At 50.1% G+C, this 21648-nt stretch overlaps 1 protein-coding gene and 1 long non-coding RNA gene across 2 annotated transcripts in view; one reads left to right on the top strand and one right to left on the bottom strand.

Annotated features, from left to right (window-relative positions):
- The window catches only part of Ntn1 (netrin 1), a 178839-nt gene extending 170498 nt beyond the window's left edge, over window positions 1-8341 (bottom strand). The window contains exons 1-2 of the mRNA XM_085695120.2: window positions 8023-8341; window positions 6512-7593 (exon numbers count right to left, since the gene is read on the bottom strand). Of these exons, the coding sequence (XP_085551246.1) occupies window positions 6512-7529 (1018 nt within the window). The 5' untranslated portion in view covers window positions 7530-7593; window positions 8023-8341. The remainder of the gene's footprint in view (window positions 1-6511; window positions 7594-8022) is intronic.
- A 346-nt stretch (window positions 8342-8687) lies between these two features.
- LOC125409368 (uncharacterized) lies at window positions 8688-20789 on the top strand. Its single transcript, XR_007234773.3, has 6 exons — window positions 8688-8887; window positions 8972-9043; window positions 11691-11960; window positions 12816-13019; window positions 14290-14777; window positions 16289-20789. It is a non-coding gene; the product is annotated as an uncharacterized LOC125409368 (long non-coding RNA).
- The last annotated feature ends 859 nt before the right edge of the window (window positions 20790-21648 follow it).

Genomic DNA, 21648 nt, shown 5'->3' with positions numbered 1-21648 from the left:
CAGCTCACTTATTCCAAACTTCATTCAAAGCAGCAGTCCCTGGGCGTCGGTTATAATAGGACACGACTTTTATGTGATCAGCCTCAGAAACAAATGCCTCTGATACCCCCTGCTCTCTCCGGTGTGCCCTGCAGACGAGTCTCCACTTGGTCCCTGTGTATACAAACTGCCCTTTGGTGGCAGCAACATCTGTTTTTGAAAGGCTTCTGTTCCTTGTGGCAATCTGATTAATTGAACAAAGCGCACAGAGAGTACCTCGTACAATGCCTGCTTCTCGGTGGGGGATTGTGGTCTGTCTTCAGGACTCAACCTGACAACCACCTGTGAAGGGGCCTAAACTGTGGTTCCTGGGCCACCCAAGCCAGTGCTCGCCTTCCGAGGCTTCTAGAAGACAGGCAAAATGCTATGTGCTACTCTCCAAAGTATAAGGCTTAAGTCCTGAACATTTCAAAAGCCCCCCAAGACCTCTTGTCTCCCCATAATGAAAAGCACTACAGAAACCCAAGGCATGGTAGTCGCTTCTGAAAGGAAGAGAAAAAAAAATACTGGCTCACAAAATATCCATCCTTGTGCATCCACAGATAAGGCTCTTTTATAATCCAGTTCCCCAGAGAGCCATTTATTTTGGTGCAGCCAGTGTGCATAGCAGACACTGTAGAAGCCATCAAGATAACACGAATAACAACCCAGTGGACTTTTGAAGTGTAAACATAAAAGTCTATTAAGAATACAATGTTGGTTTAATCCCAAGACAAAAAATTTACTTAATGAAAAGCACAACTCATCTCAAGAAGGAATTATCGATACCAGCTGTGGGCAGCAAACGAGGAGACCCCTTCCAGGGAACATCTGAATCGCAACCCACTGCCTTTCCAATATTTACTCTGGACATAAAGTCTCAAATACTTTTCCGAGGATCTCATTTTTCTCCAGGAGGAGGAGGAGGTCAGAGAGGAGTCTGGGCAGGGCTAACAGGAGAGCTTGGCAGAGCCTGAAAATGCAGGCCTGCTGGCCCCAGAGGGTTGGCGCTGACTTCTTACCTCCCTTCCCTGCACAGAGCTGGGAGCAGCCTCCTCTCTCACAGGCGCTAATGAGGACCCCAGCTGAGACCTCACTCCAGCTGCCTAGGGCCTAGAGACACCGCCAGTGACAGCCTTGTGCTGCTGACTGTCCTCGGGGCATCTAACTGACAACTGAACCACTGCATTCTTCAGCAAACTCCGCTCTGCAGCCACACCTTCAGCCACTTTCTAGGTTTGTTTGGTTTTGTTTTTTGTTTTCACTGTTTTACAGAGAAGCAATAGGATGACCAGCCCTGGGGTACAAAGAGAAAGGCTTTGTATTCTCTAAAGAGGATTTTTTTTCACTGCCAGTTCCACTTCACCTGGACCTTTGAGAACGAGTACAGGCCTAAGACCAGGACTTGGCCACCTGTGGGCATAGAAACACTCAAGTGGTGGCATCCCAGCTATCTGGGAGGCAGGAGCAGAGAAATCCAAAGTTCAGGGCCATGGTGCTGCGGAGATGGCTCAGTGGTTAAGAGCACTTGTTCTTGCAGAGGTCATGGGTTTGATTCCTAGCACCCAGATGGTCCAAAAGCATCTGTAAACATGCAAGCAAGACACTCCTAGACATAAAAATAAATACAACATTTTAAAAAAATTGTTTGGTTGGTTGGTTTGGTTTGGTTTTAAGTTTAAGGTCAACTTGGGCAATTTAACAAGTCTGTCTAAGGAAGGAAGGAAGGAAGGAAGGAAAGGCCAGACATAGTGGCAGATGCCTTTCTCAGAGCTTAGAAGGCAGAAGCAGGCAGATCTCTGAGTTAGAGACCAGCCTGGTCTATGAAGTCAGTTCCCGGGCAGCAAAAGCTACAAAGAGGGTCCCTGTCAAAAACAAAACCATGACACCAATAAATTAGGGCCAGCCAAGACATGGCTAGAGAGTAGAGGAGCCTTCCACCTATCCTGATAATCTTGAAGGAAAACAAAACAAAACAGAACAGGAAACACATAGTGGACAGAGAATCAACTCAGCAAGTTGTTCCCTGACCTCCATACAAACAAACAAGCTGAGAGACACAGCTAGGTAATGAGGCGCTTGTCAAGCATGCACCAAGACATGGGTTCAATCAATTCAAACAAACAAACACCTAGGGGAAAAAAAGACCCTCTTCAATTATAATTTTCCCTGCTTGCACCATGCCTACCAGTAATGAGAAAGAAGTCATCTGCAACTTCATGTTTCAGTATGCATTAATATAGTATAATAACAGTATGGCAGACTACTAGCCAGCATACCTAAGGGTACTACCTCTCCTTCTAGCAAGAAGTAACAGGTTGCTGCACCTTCCGCCCTATGTGTAAACAGCACCCATGCATCCATCCTTTCAGTCATCCCGCCAGCCACTCCATGCGGAAGCAGCACACCACGCACGCAATAAAACGAAGTGTAATCAGGGGGCCAGAGGCCTAGCTTTGCCACCTACCAGCTCTGGGCTTTGAGTAAACCATGCAATGTCTCCAGGCCATGGTTTCCTCATCTCTAAAATAAGGACAATAATAGTGCCCATTATTCTCAGAGTCGCAACGATTAAATAAGTAAATTAATGCGAGTGCTTGGCAAAGAATAAGCCCTCAAGAGTTAATCATCATAATGACAGTAATTATAATAATTACTATGAGTATTAAAAACATACACTCATTCACAGATAGGTGCCAGGCTCTGGACCAGCCAGCAAATATTTTTGGCCTTCTGATATAGCATGGATCTTTCGCGGAGCACTGGATTTTTTTCATGGCAACTCCTCCGATGTAACCTCCCTTGCTTGACGAACGATGAGGGTACCCCCAAGCACCAGGGCTACTTGCAGCATTTGGACTGGCCCCCCTCCTCAAAGCCATGCTTAAACAATTATGAGCATTAGGTTGCAGGTACCCATGACCATAGGAGGCCAGCCCAGCACTGTGCTCATCTTGCAGAGGCGCCTTTTGTGTGGGTTTTAGGTTACGGCTGGGCAATGCAAAGCCATAGAGTGAGTCGCAAAACGAGTTTTCATAATCTCAACCTGTCACAAGCCAAGCCGAGACTCACACTGACATCCCCACAGTAAGATTAAACATCATGCTTCAGCAGGCACTAAATACTAACACAGCTCCCACGTCAGGGGGACACTGATTAAAACTGATGTCAATAACTTATGAAACACAATATGGTCTTCAGATGCTCTTTTGAATGAAAAAAAAAAAAAAGAGGCGGAAGGGGGGAAGGGAGGGTCCAGCAATCCAGGTGGTTTAAAACTGTTCACACATTTTTCCCTCCAATGTAGACCCTTCCCACACACAATGTATGGGTGCTTCTTTACACACTCAACGTAAATGCACATGTGTATTAAAGCATGTGAACGCCACTGATCCATATGGTCGGAAGAAAGTATTTGGTTATCCCGCTGAGAGCTGTCCAAGATGTCAGGGCATATGTAGGATTCTCTTTCGTAATACTTCAAGAGCTCTTTCTGTCCAGAAGAAATCCAAAATTGTATTTAAAACACTGGCCTCACAACAGTTCCCATTTACTCTGCAGAGAAACTTGCCTTGAAGCAATACTGAAATGAAAGCTTGACCTAAGAAAACGTATGAGCTGTAGTCAGTGCTTAGGAATCTCTCGGTGCCTGGGCCTCCACGGAGGATATTCGGTAGTCTATATTCTTAGGGAGTTTGTTGAGGGGGGAGTGGGGGCTAATCTAGGAAATTGTCCCACTTAGGCCTATTGTAAATCATATCTTATTACTTCTTAAAGAAGAACCAGAATAGCATGGTCATGGTGCTTGATTTTTTTTTTTTTTTGTCAAGACTGGTTTTTTTTTTTAATTAAAAAAAAAAGTAATCCTTTGCCTTAGTTGTAAACAGTCTAGCAGTCTGGGCAGCTTCACTTCGTGTGTCAACAGTGTGACATTCACAGTATGGGGCTATGTTGGGGAGCATCTCAGTTGCCGAAGGAGTAAGTTAGTATCTAAAGGATTTATTAATGCCTCTCCTAGCACGGTGCCTTCAGGATCTCAGAGCACCTGTCAAACACTAACTCACTCACATAGCTCCGGCACAGGGCCTTTCCATAAAAAGCTGGGCCTCCAGCTGTAAATCACCCCTAAATTGTCCTTGTTGGCTTTCCTTCTAACGGAGTGACGGAAAAATCGCGAAGACTTCAATTAAGATTTTATGGGAACTTCAATCTGATGTTCCCCGTCCCAGCTACAAGGTATCAGAACATCTATTCAGAAAGGAAGCTGTAAATAACTCCGACAGAGCTGAGTTCGCTTGACTTTTATGAAATGACTGAAGAATTAAAATAACTTCAGTAAAATCCTGAAAAAAAATATTGTTAGCTGATCATTTGTCATGTAGATTATGTACTTACTAGGCCTAATTAAACTTTTTGAACAAAAACCACTTGCTAATTACATTAGTTAATATGTTGATTGCTCAACTTGGCACAAAAAAAGGGAGGGGGGGTCAATCCAATTTGTGCGTAGTTAGTGCTTTGTTAGAAAGACAAAAATCCTGAACTGGAGAGATTGTTTCATGTCTGAGGCTATCATTATAACAAATAACAGGTTGTGTCTTCACAGCCTAAGTGACAGAGATAGATGGGGGTGAGGCGTGACCAACACCAAGGACAGGAGGAACCTTCAAGCCAGCAATATTTTTGCCACAGATCCGTATTATTCACCTCGGTGTATGCACTCAGGTTTGTCCAATTAAACCCCGCTGGGACCATACAGTCATCATTCCTATGCACATACAAACTAAAAGTGATAGCAAACCCCTGGGAATCCCTTTAAATGCCAATAAAGGGTTTTTCCACACAAAAGGACAAAAAGAAAAGAGGAGAGGCAAAGAGGAGAAGAGATGGGGAAAACTAACATTTCCCAGGGACCTGAACAGATCAAAGGCATTTTATTCCCCAAGACCACTAAGTCTGGGGCGACTGCTTTACAGACGCCTGAAAAGTCCCACACTGGAAGCTAGTTCTTCTGTCTCTTGAAGGTTAGGGGATGTTCAATTAGATCTGCAAAAGCTGGAACACACTGCCTTTTTAAATGGGAGGCCCTGCAAAGCAACAGGAGGCGCAGGCGTCTGCAGACCAGGGTTCCTGCCTGGGCCTCTGTGCACCGACCCTCCGAGACATGTTTTCCATTCGCCTGCTCAAAAGTCTGCATCCACAGTCATGAGGCACCAACTATTCGACAACAACATGACACAATTAATCAGAACCAGACTTCAAAACGTGTGTTTGTGGGGACCAGCTAGCTCTGCAATGTGCCTCCGACGGCGAAGCGATTGAAGAGCCTTGCACTGGCTCTCTGGGGTTGGGAGGGAGAGGGGGGGAATAAATCTGTATGTTCACAAAAGATGCTCACCAAATGGCACATTATGGACTAGATGATTTTTCATAAATGATTTAGACATTTACATCTAAAACTGAAAAAAGTCCTCTACCCCACCCCCTTCTCTCTGGAAAAACTGATGCCTGGGAGCTTCTGCAGCAACAAAGTTGTACAAATCAGAAGTTGAGCACACCCTTTCTTAGCTTCCTTTCTGACCCGGGCTTATTCACCAGCACCGGGTTTGTCAGATTTCTCTTTCAGGAATTGAAACTCCATTAAAAATCGAGACGAAAGGTCCTTAGTTAATTCAAAACTGTTCAATTTCACCAAACCCCGGAGTTAACAAAAAAATCTGGTAGACTTCTTTTTTTTGGATCAGGATTGAATTAGTTTAAAATAGTTACTGAGGTCTCCTTTGTAATCTGTAGATAGTAATTAATTGAAATCACATCACTCTCCTTTTGCTAACACGAACGCGCTTTTCAAAAGAGGAGTGGGAGAAAGAAAGAAAAGAAAAGAAAAGAAAAGAAAAAGATCAAACCATAAAAGATAAATGCAGAGTGCAAAAGTGACATTTGCTGGGTACCCAACTGGTCCCAAGCTGCAAAGAGTTCTTTGCCATCTCCCAAGGGATTCGTGATTGTAGCTCTGGAACGTCCCTGGTCCCCAACCGCGCGCCCAGCTGCAGCCTTAGAAAAGGGGGGTGGGGCGGAGGTGAACCCCAGGCTCTGAGCAAACTGAGAGGAAGGCAGTGAACGTGTTTCCGTTTGGATCTGGGATTAGGAAGACCTGTCGGCAAATTTTCTCCAAACCACTCCCTCCACCCCCGACCGCCGGTGGCAGTTCACTAGCGGCTTCTTGGTTTCAAAATAGGTACTAGGATGCATACCCGGGCATTCAGACCGGGTGCTGCCGGAGCAGGCATATCGCTCTGCCTGACCACAGTTCTCCCAGGTCCCACACGTCTCGGAACGCGCGTCCCACAACAATTGTAACGTCCCGCAACCCACAATCCCGAGATGCTCGAACGCTTGGCGTCCGCGCTCCGAAATACCCACCGCAGCCAGGTTCAGGAGCCCCCGCCCGCGTCTCCATCCACCGCCCGCGGCGCCGCGGCGCCCCACTCACCCACGCACTCGTTGGCCTCACGGGCCGTGGCGCGCTGCCAAGGCCGGTCGTAGTGGAAGGGTTTGCAACGGTCGCATTCGGGGCCGGCTGTGTTGTGCCTGCAGTCACACACCAGACTATCGTCTCGGTCGCGCACGCAACGCGCCGCGTGGCCGTTGCACTTGCAGCGGCCGCCAACCTGCAGGTCAGACACTGCATAGAAATAGGAGTCGCGCGCCAGCTCCGAGTCATCTTCGTTCTCGTCGCCAAACGTGTGCAGGCGACTGAAGGCCACGCGGATGTCGGTGGCCGTGACCCAGTCCTGCAGCACCGGTGAGTTGTCGAAGTCGTGCGCCGAGGGCCGCCCGTCCAGCGTGCTGAAGGCGATCAGGCCGCCGGAGAGCGGGCGCATGTCGGTGTGTGAGTCGGTGCACACGGCCTCTTGCTCGTTCTGCTTGGTGATGGGCGCGCGGTGCGGCCGGTTGTACATCTTTCGGCACTGCGTGGAATAGAACTGGAAGGGCACCCACGTGCGCCCATAGTCCATGGACTTGTAGATGGCCATGGACTCCGGCCGCGGCGAGCAGAACTGCAGGCTCACATAGGTCACCTCAAACTTCTTGCCGAGAGACAGCGTGAGCGTCACGTTGTGCGGGAACTGCAGGTAGTTCTCGGACTGCCAGCACGTCAGGTTGTGCGGGTTGTTGAGGTCGGTCAGGAAGGCAGGCGGGTGGGCTTTCTTGGGGTCGGACGAGTTGCAGAGGTGGCACGAGCGCAGCCGCTCCTCGCCCCGCTCGCTCACCACGCAGTAGCGCGCCGGGGGCCGGCCGCAGGTGCTGGACACGCGCACGTCCTTACCGAAGGCCGCGTTGACAAAGTCCGGGATGCAGCGGCGCGGGTGGCCGTTCTCATCCGAGCAGGGATCGGGCTGCGCCGCCTGGCCGGCAAACATGCTGAGCCCGGGCCCGCCGCGCACTGCACCCACCAGGCACGCCACCGCCGCCAGCGCCGCCAGCGCCTCCCACACAGCGCGCATCATGCCGTGGCCAGCTTGCCCCGGCCCCGCTGCGCCGAGGAGTCGGTCCGCTCGCCGCACCAGGCGCCTGCGGAGAGAGGGGAGCCGCGCTCAACCAACAGGCAACCAGCCTGCCCCGCGCCCTATAGCCCTCGGCAGAGTGACGGACGACTGCCCGGCTCCCGGGGGCACCGACCCCAGAGCTGCCCGCTTCGCTCCTCCGAAGTCCCGGGAGCCGGCTATCGCGGGGGGCCTCTAAGCCTACACAGCCCGCTCCCCTTCCTCCCTTCTTCCGCGGCCTCCCCACAACCTCCCAACCAACCGAGGGGCATGCCCGCGCCCGTCTGCCCATCCGCTGCCATGCCCGCCTTGCTCCCTAAATCTCTCGGGCGCAGCAGGACTCAGGTCCCCCAATCCCGCACGGCTAGCGTCCCTTTCCTCCCGCCACCTCGGGTCCTTCTCAAATGCCCCCTCCCCGGTCGCGTCCCCAGTAGGGACTCCGCTTAGGAGACTTTACCTCTAAGTGATGGCAAAAGAGAAAGAAAAGTTTGCCTGGCCCCGGCCGGGGAGCCCGCGCGCCGGACGGCAGAGAGCCTCTCGCTGGCGGCTAGCAGGCGCGTCCTGTCTCAGCGCGGGCTTGCCAGCTCCATGCCCAGCGCGGCCGCCGCTGCCCCAGCCCCGGCCCCGGCCGCCACCGCCGCCGCCTCTTCCTCCCGAGTGACTACGCGGCCGCCCGGCTCCCGCCGCGGTCGGAGTGCTGCCCTGCCCGCGCCCGGGGCGCACACACACACTCAGGCTCGCTGGCGCGCACTCACACACGCACGCACGCCCCCGAAGGCTCCGCCGCCACCGCCGCTGCCGCCGCCGCCACTCGCGTTGGGAGTGGGGGGCGGAGGGGAGCGCGGGGGCGGGGCCGCCGGGCGGGGCGCCGGCCAATAACGTCTGCAAGCTGCCGCCCGTTCGCGAGCAAAGTTTTAACCCCGGGAAAGAAGAAAGTTAAAGCCAACCGGCCCGGGATGCTCCAGAGGGCGAGAGCGAGCGGGTGGGAACCTGGGAGCCCGAGAAAGAACAGCAGAGACAAAGAGAAAGCGAGAGGAGCGCCCGGGGAAACCCCGGAGAGGGGGCAGGGCCCGCGCGCACCCTGTGGGGGTGGGGTGGGGGCGAGGACGGCTTTCTCCCTCCAAGTCCCAGCCAAACACATCTGTGTTTGTTTTCTTTTCTGCGCCGAGGTCCGGCCTTCCTCTAACCCAGCCTGGTGGCCCGGGTGGCACCGCGCACAGGGCCGTGCCCCTATGGCCACTCAACCCCAGAGGTGTACGGAAGGGGAACAGGAAGGGGACGTGAACTCTACCTGCTCTTTACTCCTGCCCCGAGGCCCTAGGGTAAGGCGACTAGGGGCAGTGCCTAAACTTCCCAGAGTTGGCACTGCCTTAGGCCCGTCTGTAAAGAACGAAATTTCCTTTCAGGCCTGAAAGCTGTGGTGGACTCGAGGCTAAAGGCCAAGAAGCTAGGACGCACCTGAAGGGTGGCCTACTCAGGTCTGTCAGTCCTCCCGAGGTCCCCTGTAGCTGACTTCTTGTCACTTCCTTGCTGCTGTTTTTTAAGGTGTCCCTATGGAGATTCCCATAATAGGTTTTTAGAATGACAATTGACTCCATTATTCAGCTGAAGACAGTGAGGTCTCAGGGGTTGGGGATAACTTGTCCCAAGTCTCCAGGCTAGTAAAAAATCAAATCTGGATCACAGTAACCTGGGCTCATAGCCTGAGACGGTGGTGTTCTCTTATGGATAGTCATTTCAGCTACCTTGGAGGCTGAGGATTGAGGATTACTTAAGCCGGGGTTCAAGGCCAGCCTGGGCAATACATCTCAAAGAATCCCAAGCTTTCTCTTCACTTTTGTCAAATGAATAATCTCACCCAATTACAGTCTCATGAGGTGTCCTCGGGACACCCAGCCTCTGGCCTTAGTCTCTGTCACCTTAACAAAAGGACTGTGGACAAGAATGGTAACCTTTGACCGTCTTGCAGCCATGGCCAAAGAGTTCAGGGGTGAGAATCTACAGGACTGTGCCTTTGAAACATGGTTACTGCTATTTCTCTTTGAAAATGTGTGATCTGGTAACAGACCTGGATGAAAAGCTCTGACCCTGGTTCTGGCCAAGGCGTTCTTGCTCCATTCCTTAACTCTGTTGCCTGCTTCATTTTGTTACTGTTGCTGTTACAGACTCTGAGAATCTAAGAAAGCACCTCAGGGCTGGGCTGGCCCAGCTCATTTTCCTTGGACGAAGGCCTCCTAGTCTTCCTGAGAGCTGGCCACCCAAGCCAGATCTTCCAGGGAGGGGAGCTAGCCACAGCCCAAGGAAATAAATCCATGTCATTGTGGGGACAGCCTGGACTCACCCAAGTCTCTGGGGTTGTGTTTAGCTTTGCCTGCTTATGTCGTTTACCACTTTGTACTGTTTATTTATGCCTTGCCTTGTGGTAAAAAGGACTGTAGGTGACTTACAAGGGTACTTAAAACTTGGCAAAATAATATAAATTCGGAATGAAGTGAAAGGGAACAAAAGAAATGCCTAACCCTAGTGGACTTTGAAATCTCAGTGGTGTGCTGGAAGGTGACAGCATTGGGAGAACACAGTTTGAAGCCAGAGTGCCAGGGTCCGACTACTGCTTCTGCTTTGTTGCCCTGAAAAGTCTTTGTATCTTTCTCAGTCTTGGCTGCCTCACCTATAAAGGGACAGTACCAATATCTCGATCTCATAGGAACATGAGCATCAAATAAGTTGACACACAGGAATATTACAATTTGTGATACATGTGCATACATAGTGTAATTACATAACACACAAACTCTCACATATATGCCGATGTAAATACACCTAAAAACAGGGCTGCACATATAACTTGCTGGTAGAGTGCTTGCCTAGCATGCAGAAGGCCCTTGATCTACTTGTTAATACTACAACTAGGTGAATATATCAATACATATACAGAAAGCCTGCCATGTAGTAGACAAAGAAATGATAGGAGGTATCAGTATTAAATTGCTGAAGCTACACAGAAAATTTTAATTGTTTCAAGAAGATTTAATTATTTGGAAACAATTTCATGACACTGGAAAAGAAAATTGGAAAAACAGGCATAATATAGTGTCATTTCTACTTTTAAAACGTGTCCATAAGAATACATTGTGAGCAGTAGTTATGTCCTAAAAGGGAAATGGCCAGTGGTTTTGACTTATCTTTGCTGATACGGTCTCAATTTTCTATAATACAATAGGAAGGAAAACTAAGAAGGAAAAAGGCAAAGGAAAGACAAAGTAGACATGGGAATAATGCCAAAAAGCACCCTGGGATGGTCTATTCGCCTCCTGTGGGTGGGCAACCAATTTGTTCCTAAGCTTTCCCGCAGCCAAAATGAAAAGGAGACCATGTCCCTTACACAATTCCCAGTGTCCATGAGATTAAAACAGACCTATTGCTCAAGAGAATTACAACTCTTCTTGGTACTAAAAATCAGACAGGGATTTCTCCTGGGGGGGCCTCATAAAGAGGACACAGCGTGAGGTCACGAGCAAGCATCCCCATATTAGTCACAACAGTGAGTTAGTTCCACCGGGCAGGCACTGTGATCAGCCCTCCATATAAGAGGAGGGCATCACAGCAGAACAAGTCAGGAAAACACATCCTGTCAAAGGAGGGGTCTGAAGGAGACAAATTGGGGTGCTCAGCCTCCCTGACCTCTCAGCACATCTTGGAGTAGCTAAAGGACAGGACTGCAGACTGTTTGCCATGCTGCTTCTGCTGAGGGCTTTCAGTGGAGCTTATGTGACAAGCTTGAGAGACGGCGAGTTTAAAAGTGCCCTGCCTGGCTTAATGGCTTATGGTTTTTCTGCACTGCTAGCTGAGTTTAGACCAATGGGCTTCAGCCGGGACTGGAGAGACAGCACGTTCCACTTTTATTATGGTCACTTAAGGTTTAACTTGATCTCCGTTAGTTTTCCTGGTAGGCAGGATACTCTTCTGGAATATGCCAGACCTTCTTCTCTACCTCCATTCAAAATCCATCTTTTTGCCACTTTTACATTTGGTCTACTTTGACCCTGCCCAGTGACCCAAGTCTCACCTGTCTGTCTTTTTGGAGTTTGGAAATGAGCCTCTTTTTTTTCTCTCTCTCTCTTTTAGGCAAATTGGTCCCAATTTTTTCTCTTCTGGTGATGTTTACGGAGCTTGGGTTTGTGACCAGCCTGCAGCCTCTCCCACTGAATGTACTTTACAGTTGCCTGTGCCCCTTCCTGAAGCATGCTGCCTTCTGAGGAGACAAATGAACAAAACAGATGTCCAAGTGTTTCTTCTCAAAGTGGGGGTTATAAATACACCCCATGAAGGCATGTCGGTCTCTGAACAGCAGGATCCAGGGTACAAATGAGTTCAAAACAACAGTAGAGCTCTTGGGTGAGAAAGCAAATTCCCAGGTGTTTCTGCAAGGAATGCATTAGGAGGGAGGAGCCACCATTCTGGGCTCACAGCCCTCCGTAGTACCTACAAAGCTCAAGGACGAAGCATGCTGGGCAGGGGGGGGGGGGCGATAACTTAGGAGGAGTCTGAAAAGAAGAATCCAGGGACTCAGGTGCCCTAACAACTGATGAGCAAGAGTGTTTCAAAGGAAGAGGGGCAACGTACCACCACCGCCGCCACAGGCCTTTGAGGTCAAGATAAGATCTGAAGGGCGAAAGCCATTGGTGACCTTGACAGGCCCTGGCCTAGAGTGGTGGGGGACACAAGCCAGTCTGCCTTAGGTTGTGGAGTGAAAGGGAGGTGAGAAGGGAGAGATAACAAGTACAGACAGCTTCCAGTAAGTGTGCTGACAAGCGGTAGGACAGAGAGCAGGGCCTAGCAGGAAGGTGACACAAGGAGGGCAGGCCCCGGCTTTCCATTGTTTGTAAGATAAGGCTATTTGAACGTGCCTTCTGTGATAGGAAGGAGCCGGCAAGAGAGAGAGAGGTGGCAATGTGATCAGCCAGGTGGCCTGAAAGCGTCCCAGGTTTCAATGAAATAGGAAGTGGCAGATCAGCTGAGAGTGGGGGAAGGGCTGCTAAGGGCACCAAAGCTGCACACAATGCTTGCTGGGAAGAATAAAGGCCAGACTGAGCTTGAAGATCATTTGCAAGGAAGACAGTATGTAGTAGTGCCCACTGTCGTGGGACACCCATGTAAATGCAGAACCTCTCCAGCCCTGTAAAGCCTCTAAAGACAGCTGTGCTGTACAATAATTTGACCAGGAACCATATGTGGTTATTTCTATTGCAGCATCAAGCAGTTCAAATCAATGACATTGAAAGCAACTGCTTGGTTACCCCTGCTTTGGACAGTGCTGCTAAGGTGCGATTTCCATCCTCTCTGAAACGTCTTCTGGACAGAGCTAATGAGAGAATTCGGGAAGACCGAAGAATTATGGTGAAAGGTTACTGAGGAGGCTGTGACCTCAAACTGGATGCCAGAGATCAGGTGGAGGTGGGTGACAAGGCCCAGGAGGACCAGTGGAGGGGGAGAGGTCCCTGAAAGGAACAATGGCTTCATGACAGGAGGCCAAGGTGTTGTTTGTGTTGTTATCTGATGTTGACTCTCTCCAGGCATCAGGTGGAGGGAGAGAGTCTGATCCATCTCAGTGTCTCAGAGCAGGGAAGGAGGGGAACAGCTCTAGAGGGCTGAGGGGAGCTGTAGGAAGCAAAGCAGCTTTGTGATGCTAGTCTGAAAGAAAGAGAAGTCTTTGGGGTTTGTTCCTGCTGTTGCTTTAGTAAAGCTGGAAGGAGTACAATAATATCTATTAAATATAGACCATTACTCATTTTAAGATAATTTCTTGGAACACTTTATTTTTATTCTACTTTAATTTAACATCTATTGCCAATACACTTTTATTTTAAAGGGCTGTATAATAATTGCTTTATACTTTTCAGGCCAGATGGTTCATTGCCATTATTCGTCGATGTGTTGACTTGTCATACAAAAGCAATCATATAGGTAGAATAGAAACTAATGGGTATGACTGTGTCTGAATCAAACTTTATGGATACCATGAATAAATATAAATAAATAAATAAATGGAGATGGAAGAGATGTGGGTGACCTGGAGAGGGTAGCAGGTCCTGCCTTGTGCATCAGGCATACGCAGTATGGAGCAGAAAGAGCATTGCAGGGCGGGTGGCAGCCCCTGGGAGGGTGGGCTGTGTGGCAGCAAGGGGTGACAAGAGCAATCAATGAGGAGGACGAAGATTCAGAGGAGGGTGTACCCGAGAGTTGGGGCCCAGAGGCCAGAGCCAGAGCTTGGGAGGAAGAGGACAAGAAGACAGTCCAGACCTGAGGGAAGTGAGAAGGGTGGCCTCCATCTTATAAACAACCAAGAGCTCTGACCTATGTATTTATCCATTTATTTTAGTTTTTCTTTCAGCGTTTGAGATAGGACCCAGGGTCTTCCTCATGCTAAGTAACTGCTCTACCACTGAGCTATACATCTTAGCACACAGGTCTTACTGCTTTGGTTTTTTTGAGACGAGGTCTCACCATATAGCTCAGGCTGGCCTTGAACTTGAGATCCTCCTGCCTCAGCCTTCCAAGTGCTGGGATGACAGGTATGTGCCACTACTGCCAGTCTGAGTTTTACTTTTGAAACCGAGCATGTGCTGTGCCTGCTGGATGCACAGTCCTCTTGTGATCCAGCTAGCAGTCACGAGCTTGTCACCTTCATAAGACTGAGTTAGGAGTGTGTATTTCTATTTTACAGGGAGATCGTTAACCCATCGCTGGTAAGAAGAACAGATGTTGGAGTTAAAATAGCTTTATGGAGGACTGGAGAGAAGTCGGTGGTTAAAAGCACTTGATATTCGTCCAAAGAACCCAGATTCCATTTCCAGCACCCACATGATAGCAGAGCCAACTCCCTCTCCTGAACTCCATGAGCACCAGACACACAACAGGGTACGTCAATAGACATGCAAGCAAAACCCTCATAAACATAGAAGAAAACCAGTAAATGCTAACTTTTTAAAAAGTCTGATGCCAGAGTTCAGAGCTCTTAGCACCTGCGGACAGGGCAGCATGGCAAGGCTCAGTCCTTGGAGAAAAGGGAGGAGCTTGAAGTCTGCCAGCATGTAAACTGTGGCCTGGATCCGCTGCACTTCTGAGCACCTCTCCACTACAGTTAAGACCTCCAGGACTTGGTTCCGAGGACCCCATCGTGGAATAAAAACTTTAACCAGAGGTGACATACAGGTATCTGGCCTCCCCCAATTGATCATGTCCCCATGAGAAATAGAAAGAAGATGGCTTAGGCTAAGCCTTGATTCCTGTTCACCACTTGCACTTGGTGTGACTTTAAACAAGTTCCTCTACTCATTGGAGAATCACTTTAACCATTATGAAATGGAAGTAACCACACCCATTTTATAAGTCTGCTATAGGTATTTGAAAAGAGTGGGTGTTCCATATGTGATGGGCTTTTGTTTGGTGTGTGTGTGTGTGTGTGTGTGTGTGAGTGTGTGTGTGTGTGTGTGTAGATCTAATGTAGGAACTCACACATGCTAGGATAGTTCTGTACCACTGAGCTACCTCCCAAGCCCCAGCCTGTTTTGTTTTTAATAATTACAATCCTCAGATCTACTTGCCAGATCTCTCAGCCTGGAAGAATTGGAGGTGTTTTTTCATTTCGAGCCATCTAGAGTCTGGCTCATCAGACTGGCTGCATGGGGCACTGCTCAAGGGACTGGCAGGTGCCTGGAGGGTTCTGGAAAGGAAGTTAGAACATAAGGAACAGGCCTGTCCGATGTTCAGGGTTTCTAGAGATTTCTCCTTTACTCAGGTCAGGCCTCCCCTGGTGCAGGCTTCTTGGTTGAGGATTCCTGAGTTGAGTTGTGCGTGGCCATCGGTACAAACCCCAAATCCACCCGGTCCTTTCATCTCCCGGGGCTTCTTTGAGGGAGGGAAAATGCATGTGGATAAGAGAATCCAGCAGATGTAATTTATTTTCATTTGCAAAAACACTTTTGACAAGACCCCACCCTAAGTACTCCTAAAATAAAGAAACTGGGTCACAGTGGGGGAGGCTTTGTCATGGATGGAAGATCCTCCCTGAGGAAGGAAACAAAGGGTGTAAATGAAAGGATGGATCTCCGGGTAGAGAAACTTGTGGGGGGCCCCTGAGCTGGGATTCCACTCATTAACATTTATAACGGAAGGAACAAGAGGATGCCCTGACTCAAACTTGCTAGCTTAGGGAGGACTCTGGAGTGAGGTCACCTCAGAGAGGATGCCTAGAAAAACATTCTGTGTGGGTGGACACAGAACACAGCAGGTGTATCTGAGTAGAAAGAATTTGGAAGAGAATGGAAGGTTATTAGCTAAGACTGGGAAAGTATCTATTCCTTCCAGACTGGATACAAACTCCTCAGTAACAGACTCCACCAAGGTGCTGTTGGCATAATTCCTCCCTGAGCAGCATGGTCCTGCCCTCTACCCATGTTTCTGACCCATGGCCTCTAAATATCAAGTGTGTCCCTCCCACACACATCCACGTGCATACTACATCGCTACTTATATTTATTAATTGCCCCTAGAGAAGCCACTTCCACCCCACTCGCATCCACTTGAAACTTAGACCAAGGTGACACAAGCACCCCCCCCCCATTAAAAAAACAAGATTTGTGGTGACTATAAGAAACAAAGAGGGACCAGTAACACTCAGCTCTTAACAAGGTTCTCAAGTTCTCCTTTGCCTCTTGTTGCAGGCAGCACCCTCAGGCCTTCCGGCTCCTCACCTCCTCACAATGCTGAGTTCTGAGCTTTGGAAGTGGTGTTGGTTATATTTCGGTATGGTAAATCTCCTGGCTAGAGTCCAGTTGGAAGCATCTTTCATGATCCAGAACCCAGTCCCAAGGGAATGAATTTGGTATTAGAAAGAACCTCCTAAGGCAGTGGTTCTCAACCTGTGGGTCACCACCCCTTTGGGGAGTCACTGCAACGGGAGGGGCTGAAAGGGTAGCGGCATTAGGAACGGGGAGAACCATTGCTGTGAGGGAACTCTGGTCAACAGGGACCTTGAGAGTTCTTCATTCCGAGGTGTTTATAACCTGAGGTCAGAAATCTTCCATTCTTCCACGGGGCCGGAAACTCCCAGATGAGGCTGGTGGCGGACTAGTAACTGCTGGGTTGGTGATGCTCCGAGTGAAGTGAAGAATCTATCCCAGCCAGCCTGAGGGTGCAGGTCAGAATTCCCAAAGGCGTTGCTGTGTAAAGGTTCAGGGCAGGCCTTAGTGCCTCATCTCGTGCCCCCATCCCCACCCTCTCAGACTGCAGAGAAGGAAACGAAGGCAATGGAGACTAAAACCGCCTCACCAGGGATGTTTCAAGAGATGGCTGTGAGTCACTGAATGGCGTGTGGGTCGCCCATCCAACCCCACCCAGAGAACACCTGCTCCATTCTACTCTGCTGATTTAGGTGGGGGAGGGTCATGGTTTTGATGGGGGGGGGGAAATAGTTCTTTTTTACTGGAAAATGATGACATTAGAAAGTTTCTATGCTTAAAGGTGTGAGCTTCTGTTGACCACAAAATTCAATTATATGGAACAGCTTACTTTCCCCCAAACGTCAGTAAAAATGAGCTGTTACTGGTTTATATGTCACATGGAGCAAAGCTAGAGACCTGACTCCAAGAGGCAGCATGGGAGAACAGACACGGATCACTGATTCCAAACAGATTGGGTAAGCGCATGGACATTTCAACCGGAACAAGGTGTCAAGGGAAACTAGGAATTTGGAGGCTCAGAAGCTGACATCAGTTAGGAGGGCCACCATGCCAGCCTCAGAACGATGCCAGAGACTACATACAGCTGATGTATACAGCTCAGCCTCGGGGGGCACTGCCACGCCTGAGGCCGAGCACCTGGCTTATGGGGTCTCACGGGGAGCTGCTTGGGTGGCCAGCAGACCCAAGATTGCGCACCTGCATTAACATCCTGTGATTCTGGGCAAAGCACTTCACCTCCCTGGGCACAGATTTCCTCATGTGAAAAAATGTGGATAGAAACCCTCTCTTCCTCCCTCCCCCTCTTCTTCCCTTCATTCTGTGGTTATCAAGAGGCTGGGGGTAAAGCTAGGTGATAAAGTTCAGGCCTAGAATGATGATTAATCCCAACTGTCAAGTTGTGAGGACTAGAATCACCCAGGAGAAGGGATTCTGGCCATGGTATGTCAACGGAGGTGGGAAGACCCGCCCACTGTGAGTGGCGTCATTCCCTAGGCTAAGACTCTGGCCTGTATTTTAAAAAGTGAGCTGACCACAGACATTTGTCTCCCTCTGCTTCTTGACTGTGGATGCCATGTGAGGAGCCTCCTCCAGCTCCTGCTGCTGGGACATCCCCAAACTAGGATGAACTCTGAGTCAAAATAAACACCTTTTCCCTCAAATTATTTCTGTCAGGGTACTTTGTCACAGCCTCGGAGAAGTCGCCGAGATCCCCAGCAAGCTCAAAGGCACCAAGTTTGATCCCTGACCCTTTAAAGCAAAATCATCTTCAAAAGACCTCGACGTGTCAAAAGCACTAACTGATTTTAGTTCATAAAGAATCAGCTAGCCAGACACTACTACTTCTACCGTCCACCAGGGGACCCACTGTCTTGAGAGAGATACAAATTAGCTTGAACAACTGGAGATCATGTATGAGGAAATGAGAGTAGACATCACAGAAATATTCGCCCACATTGTTAATAAAATATTATTAATAAGACAATGAGCCTACGTGGTAAACAAAGTGGTGAAGTCATGCCATCATAATCATCCACTATAATGGCAGCGAGCACTTTTGGAACACTTGGCTCACTGTTGATGGTCCTGGGTGCTTGGAAGGCCCTGGTGGTGGTGGAGAAGCCAGCTGTGAATTGTCTTAGGGAAGAGAGAGGTGGAGACCATAAATTGAACTGGGACGATCAGCCCTAGTAATGGCTGCTCATTCCTGTATCCTAAACACCTAGCACGGAACTTTGCAGAGTGGGCACCAGAAGCACTCTTTGATAAGGGAACCCAGAAGGGCCTGGGTAGAATGTCTAAATGTTAAATGTCGGGAACACGGAATTTCTGGTGTTCGGTAGCATATCTGGGGTTGAGTTTATTGGGTCTAATTCGGTTCTTCCTCTAGGAGCTGTTTTCCCATCACTCACGTGGCAAGTCTTCGCTTTGTCCTAGAACCTGGACGATCCTTGGCAATCCTGGACGATCCTTGAGATGCACCGATGCGTCCAATGTCCTCTGGCTCCAGAGTAGGACCCAAGGTTTTCCACCAGGAGCCAAGGCCCCTTTCTTGTACTGGGTAGCATCGCCCACATACCAAGGGCTCAGGAGGCCACTGGCTCCTGCCTGGGCCCCCTCCTCTAAGATCTGATTCTCTCATCATCTGGTTAGTCTCAGCAGCTCACAGCAAAGGGATGAACCAAGCTGACCTTTCTGGAGGTTTGTTTAAAGCAGAACAATGTTTGTCTTGTCCAAACACTATGAATTACTCCTGAGGATCCTGCCCGGTTTTACAATCCACAGCTACAAATGGCTTACATAAATAGGGACTTGTCCCACCCCTGCCCCCTCTCCGCTCCTAACGGTTTTTCTTCCCCCTGTTCACTGTCTCTCATTCTTTCTGTCCATCTTTCTGCTACCTCACACCTTCTCCTAGCCTGTGTCTTTCTAGCCCAGCCCAGTGTGGTAAAGGATCAGGTGCTAGATTTTTCTAGGTCAGAGCTCATACCTGGCTTATTGCTGGCACACGTCCCACTGTGGCTGGCCGCCCCGTCCCTGCTATAGACAGGTTTCCCGGGCTAAGGGAACTGTGCTGTCTGTGCAGTGCTGGCAGCGTTCAAGCTGAGGTCCGACTATGGCAGCAGCCAGCCTATAGCCCCATCTAACCGGATGCTGAGCTCCCTACGTTGCTCTGATTGGCTGTAAATTCTTGGGACTTGACTGTAGTTTCTAGAAGTAGGCTCCACTCACTATGCTACCAGTGTGCTTGTCTGCCTTTGCTGATCAAATAAGAGCTCTGGAGAACAATCAGAGGCTGTGAGCCTGGGAGAGAGGGGTCTTCTGGGAAGAGCCCAGTGTGGGCTGCATTTCTGTAGTATGGTCCTTGTGCCACTGGCTTCAGTGTTTGGGGAAGCTCATTTAAAATGTGGTGTTCTAGGCCAGTGATATGGCTCCGTGAATAAAAACACTTGCCACCACCAACCCTGATGGCCTAAATTTGATTGTCAGGACCCGCGTGTGGAGAGAACTGACTCCCACAAGTTGTCCTCTAACCTCCACATTCACTATGGCATGGGTGTTTGGAGTACACCGTAAAATGAACAAAAAAATGTAAAAACATAAATGTATAAAAATGGAGATAAATTAATGCGGTGTTCTGACTCTGTCCTCCCCCCCACACACACCTAGAGACACTTAGCAGTTTCTAGGAGAGTTGGAGTCTAGTACCCAGTTGCAGCAAGGGGTGGGTGGAGCCACCCTGAGAGAAAACGCAGGGTTGCTAACACTCCAAGGAGGTGTTGGTGAAGACTTGGGAAGATGCCAGGGGTGTGTGCTCTCAGGGTTGGTGGCTGGAGGTGTGAGGACTGTGTGGGATCCTTCTACCCAGAGCCTCCAGCACTTGGGGCCAAATGTGATCTCATTTTACCCTTGTTTTGCAAACGAGGAAACTGAGCCTCAGAAGGGAGGAGTGACTTCCAGTCAGAAGTTGGTGAGTGGCATGGAATTCCATCTCCTGAGCACACCCTGGCCTTTCCAGAATAGCCCCTTCCCAGCCTCTCTTTGCAGGTCCAGACCCTGAAGAAGTCAACACCTCAGGGCCAATCTGCCAAGCCAGGTGGACACCCAAGGAGCCCTGTCCTCAGGAAAATCGTCCCAAGACCTTCCCTCTGGATGGAACAAAGCCAGCTCAGCCCACTCTCCTTCTCCAGAGCCCTGCTGTGGGCATTAGGGCTGCGGCTGGAGCGCAGGATCCCATCCCACCAGAAGACAGGGGGCGCCACCAGGGAAAGGCTCCAACATTCAGACCAGTAGACCTTTGTGGGGGGGTCAGATTCTGGGGGGTCAGAGTGTAAACTATTCTGAGTTAATAAGTCATTTAAGGAAAAACAGGCAGAAGTGACAAGCAGTACAGATGCCACGTGAATTCCTGGGCCCCGGGATGAAGGGCTGGATATATCAAAGAATCAAAAATAAAGTATGGCCTCTGGTCGGGGTTGCACCAGCCGGGTCCCATTTCTACAACCTTTTTATTCCACTCGCAATTTAGGACACCTAGGATCTCGTGGTGTGACCTCGGGCACCCTCCGACGCTTTTGCGAACGGGTTTTAGACCGGTGATCCTAGAGCCCCGGCTTTAACATCCTTGTGTTCATTTAGCTGCGCTTCCTTCTAGCTCGACACTTGATTTTTCTAATCTAGCTCTTTGTCCCCGGTGTCCTTAACCCCGGCTTCCTGTTTCCCTGAGCCGTCTCGGCCTGAGCCTGGGCCCAGCTCTTGCCTGACTTTCCCGTCGAAGGCCCTGGGCGAGAGATTCCCGGGCGCGCAGACGGAGGCCGGCGGGTCCGAGGCGCAGGCCGGGGCTGTATGGAAATGGGCAGAGGAGCCGGCGGGCGCGGCGGCGATTTATTCTGGGAGTGACAGCCCCTTTGAGCGCTCGGCGAATGGCATTTTCTGTCTGTGAAAGCCTTTCTTCCCACCTCTGTTCAGATTAGCCCGGGGTATGAATGCGCCCATTATCCAGCCCGCTGACCATTCTGAAACGCCAAATTAATTACTAAGCACTGAATCAGGCGCCCAGGCCGGGCCACTGGGAGGTGTGAAAATAGCGAGCGGCCGGAGATGGGGACTGCGAGGGGAGCTGAGCGGAGAGGGCCGGGCGGGGTGGCCCGAGGGGCGGGCGCGGCGGGACTCGGGCAGGCTTGGCCAGACGCCGAGCGCGACCTGCCGGCGTGACCGTGAGCGACCGCAGGGCGAGCGGGCGGGCGGGCGGGCGTAGAGCCGGGGTCGCGGCTGGGAGCAGGCTGAGGCTGGTGGGCATCGTTGTTGCCAGAGCGCACCAAGTGCACCGGGCAGTGGCTCGG

The sequence above is a fragment of the Myodes glareolus genome, chromosome 9 (assembly GCF_982192425.1).
Source record: "Myodes glareolus chromosome 9, mMyoGla1.1, whole genome shotgun sequence".
NCBI lineage: Eukaryota > Metazoa > Chordata > Mammalia > Rodentia > Cricetidae > Myodes > Myodes glareolus.
Note: the sequence above shows the minus strand (reverse complement) of the source record. Positions and strands in the feature narration are given on the sequence as shown.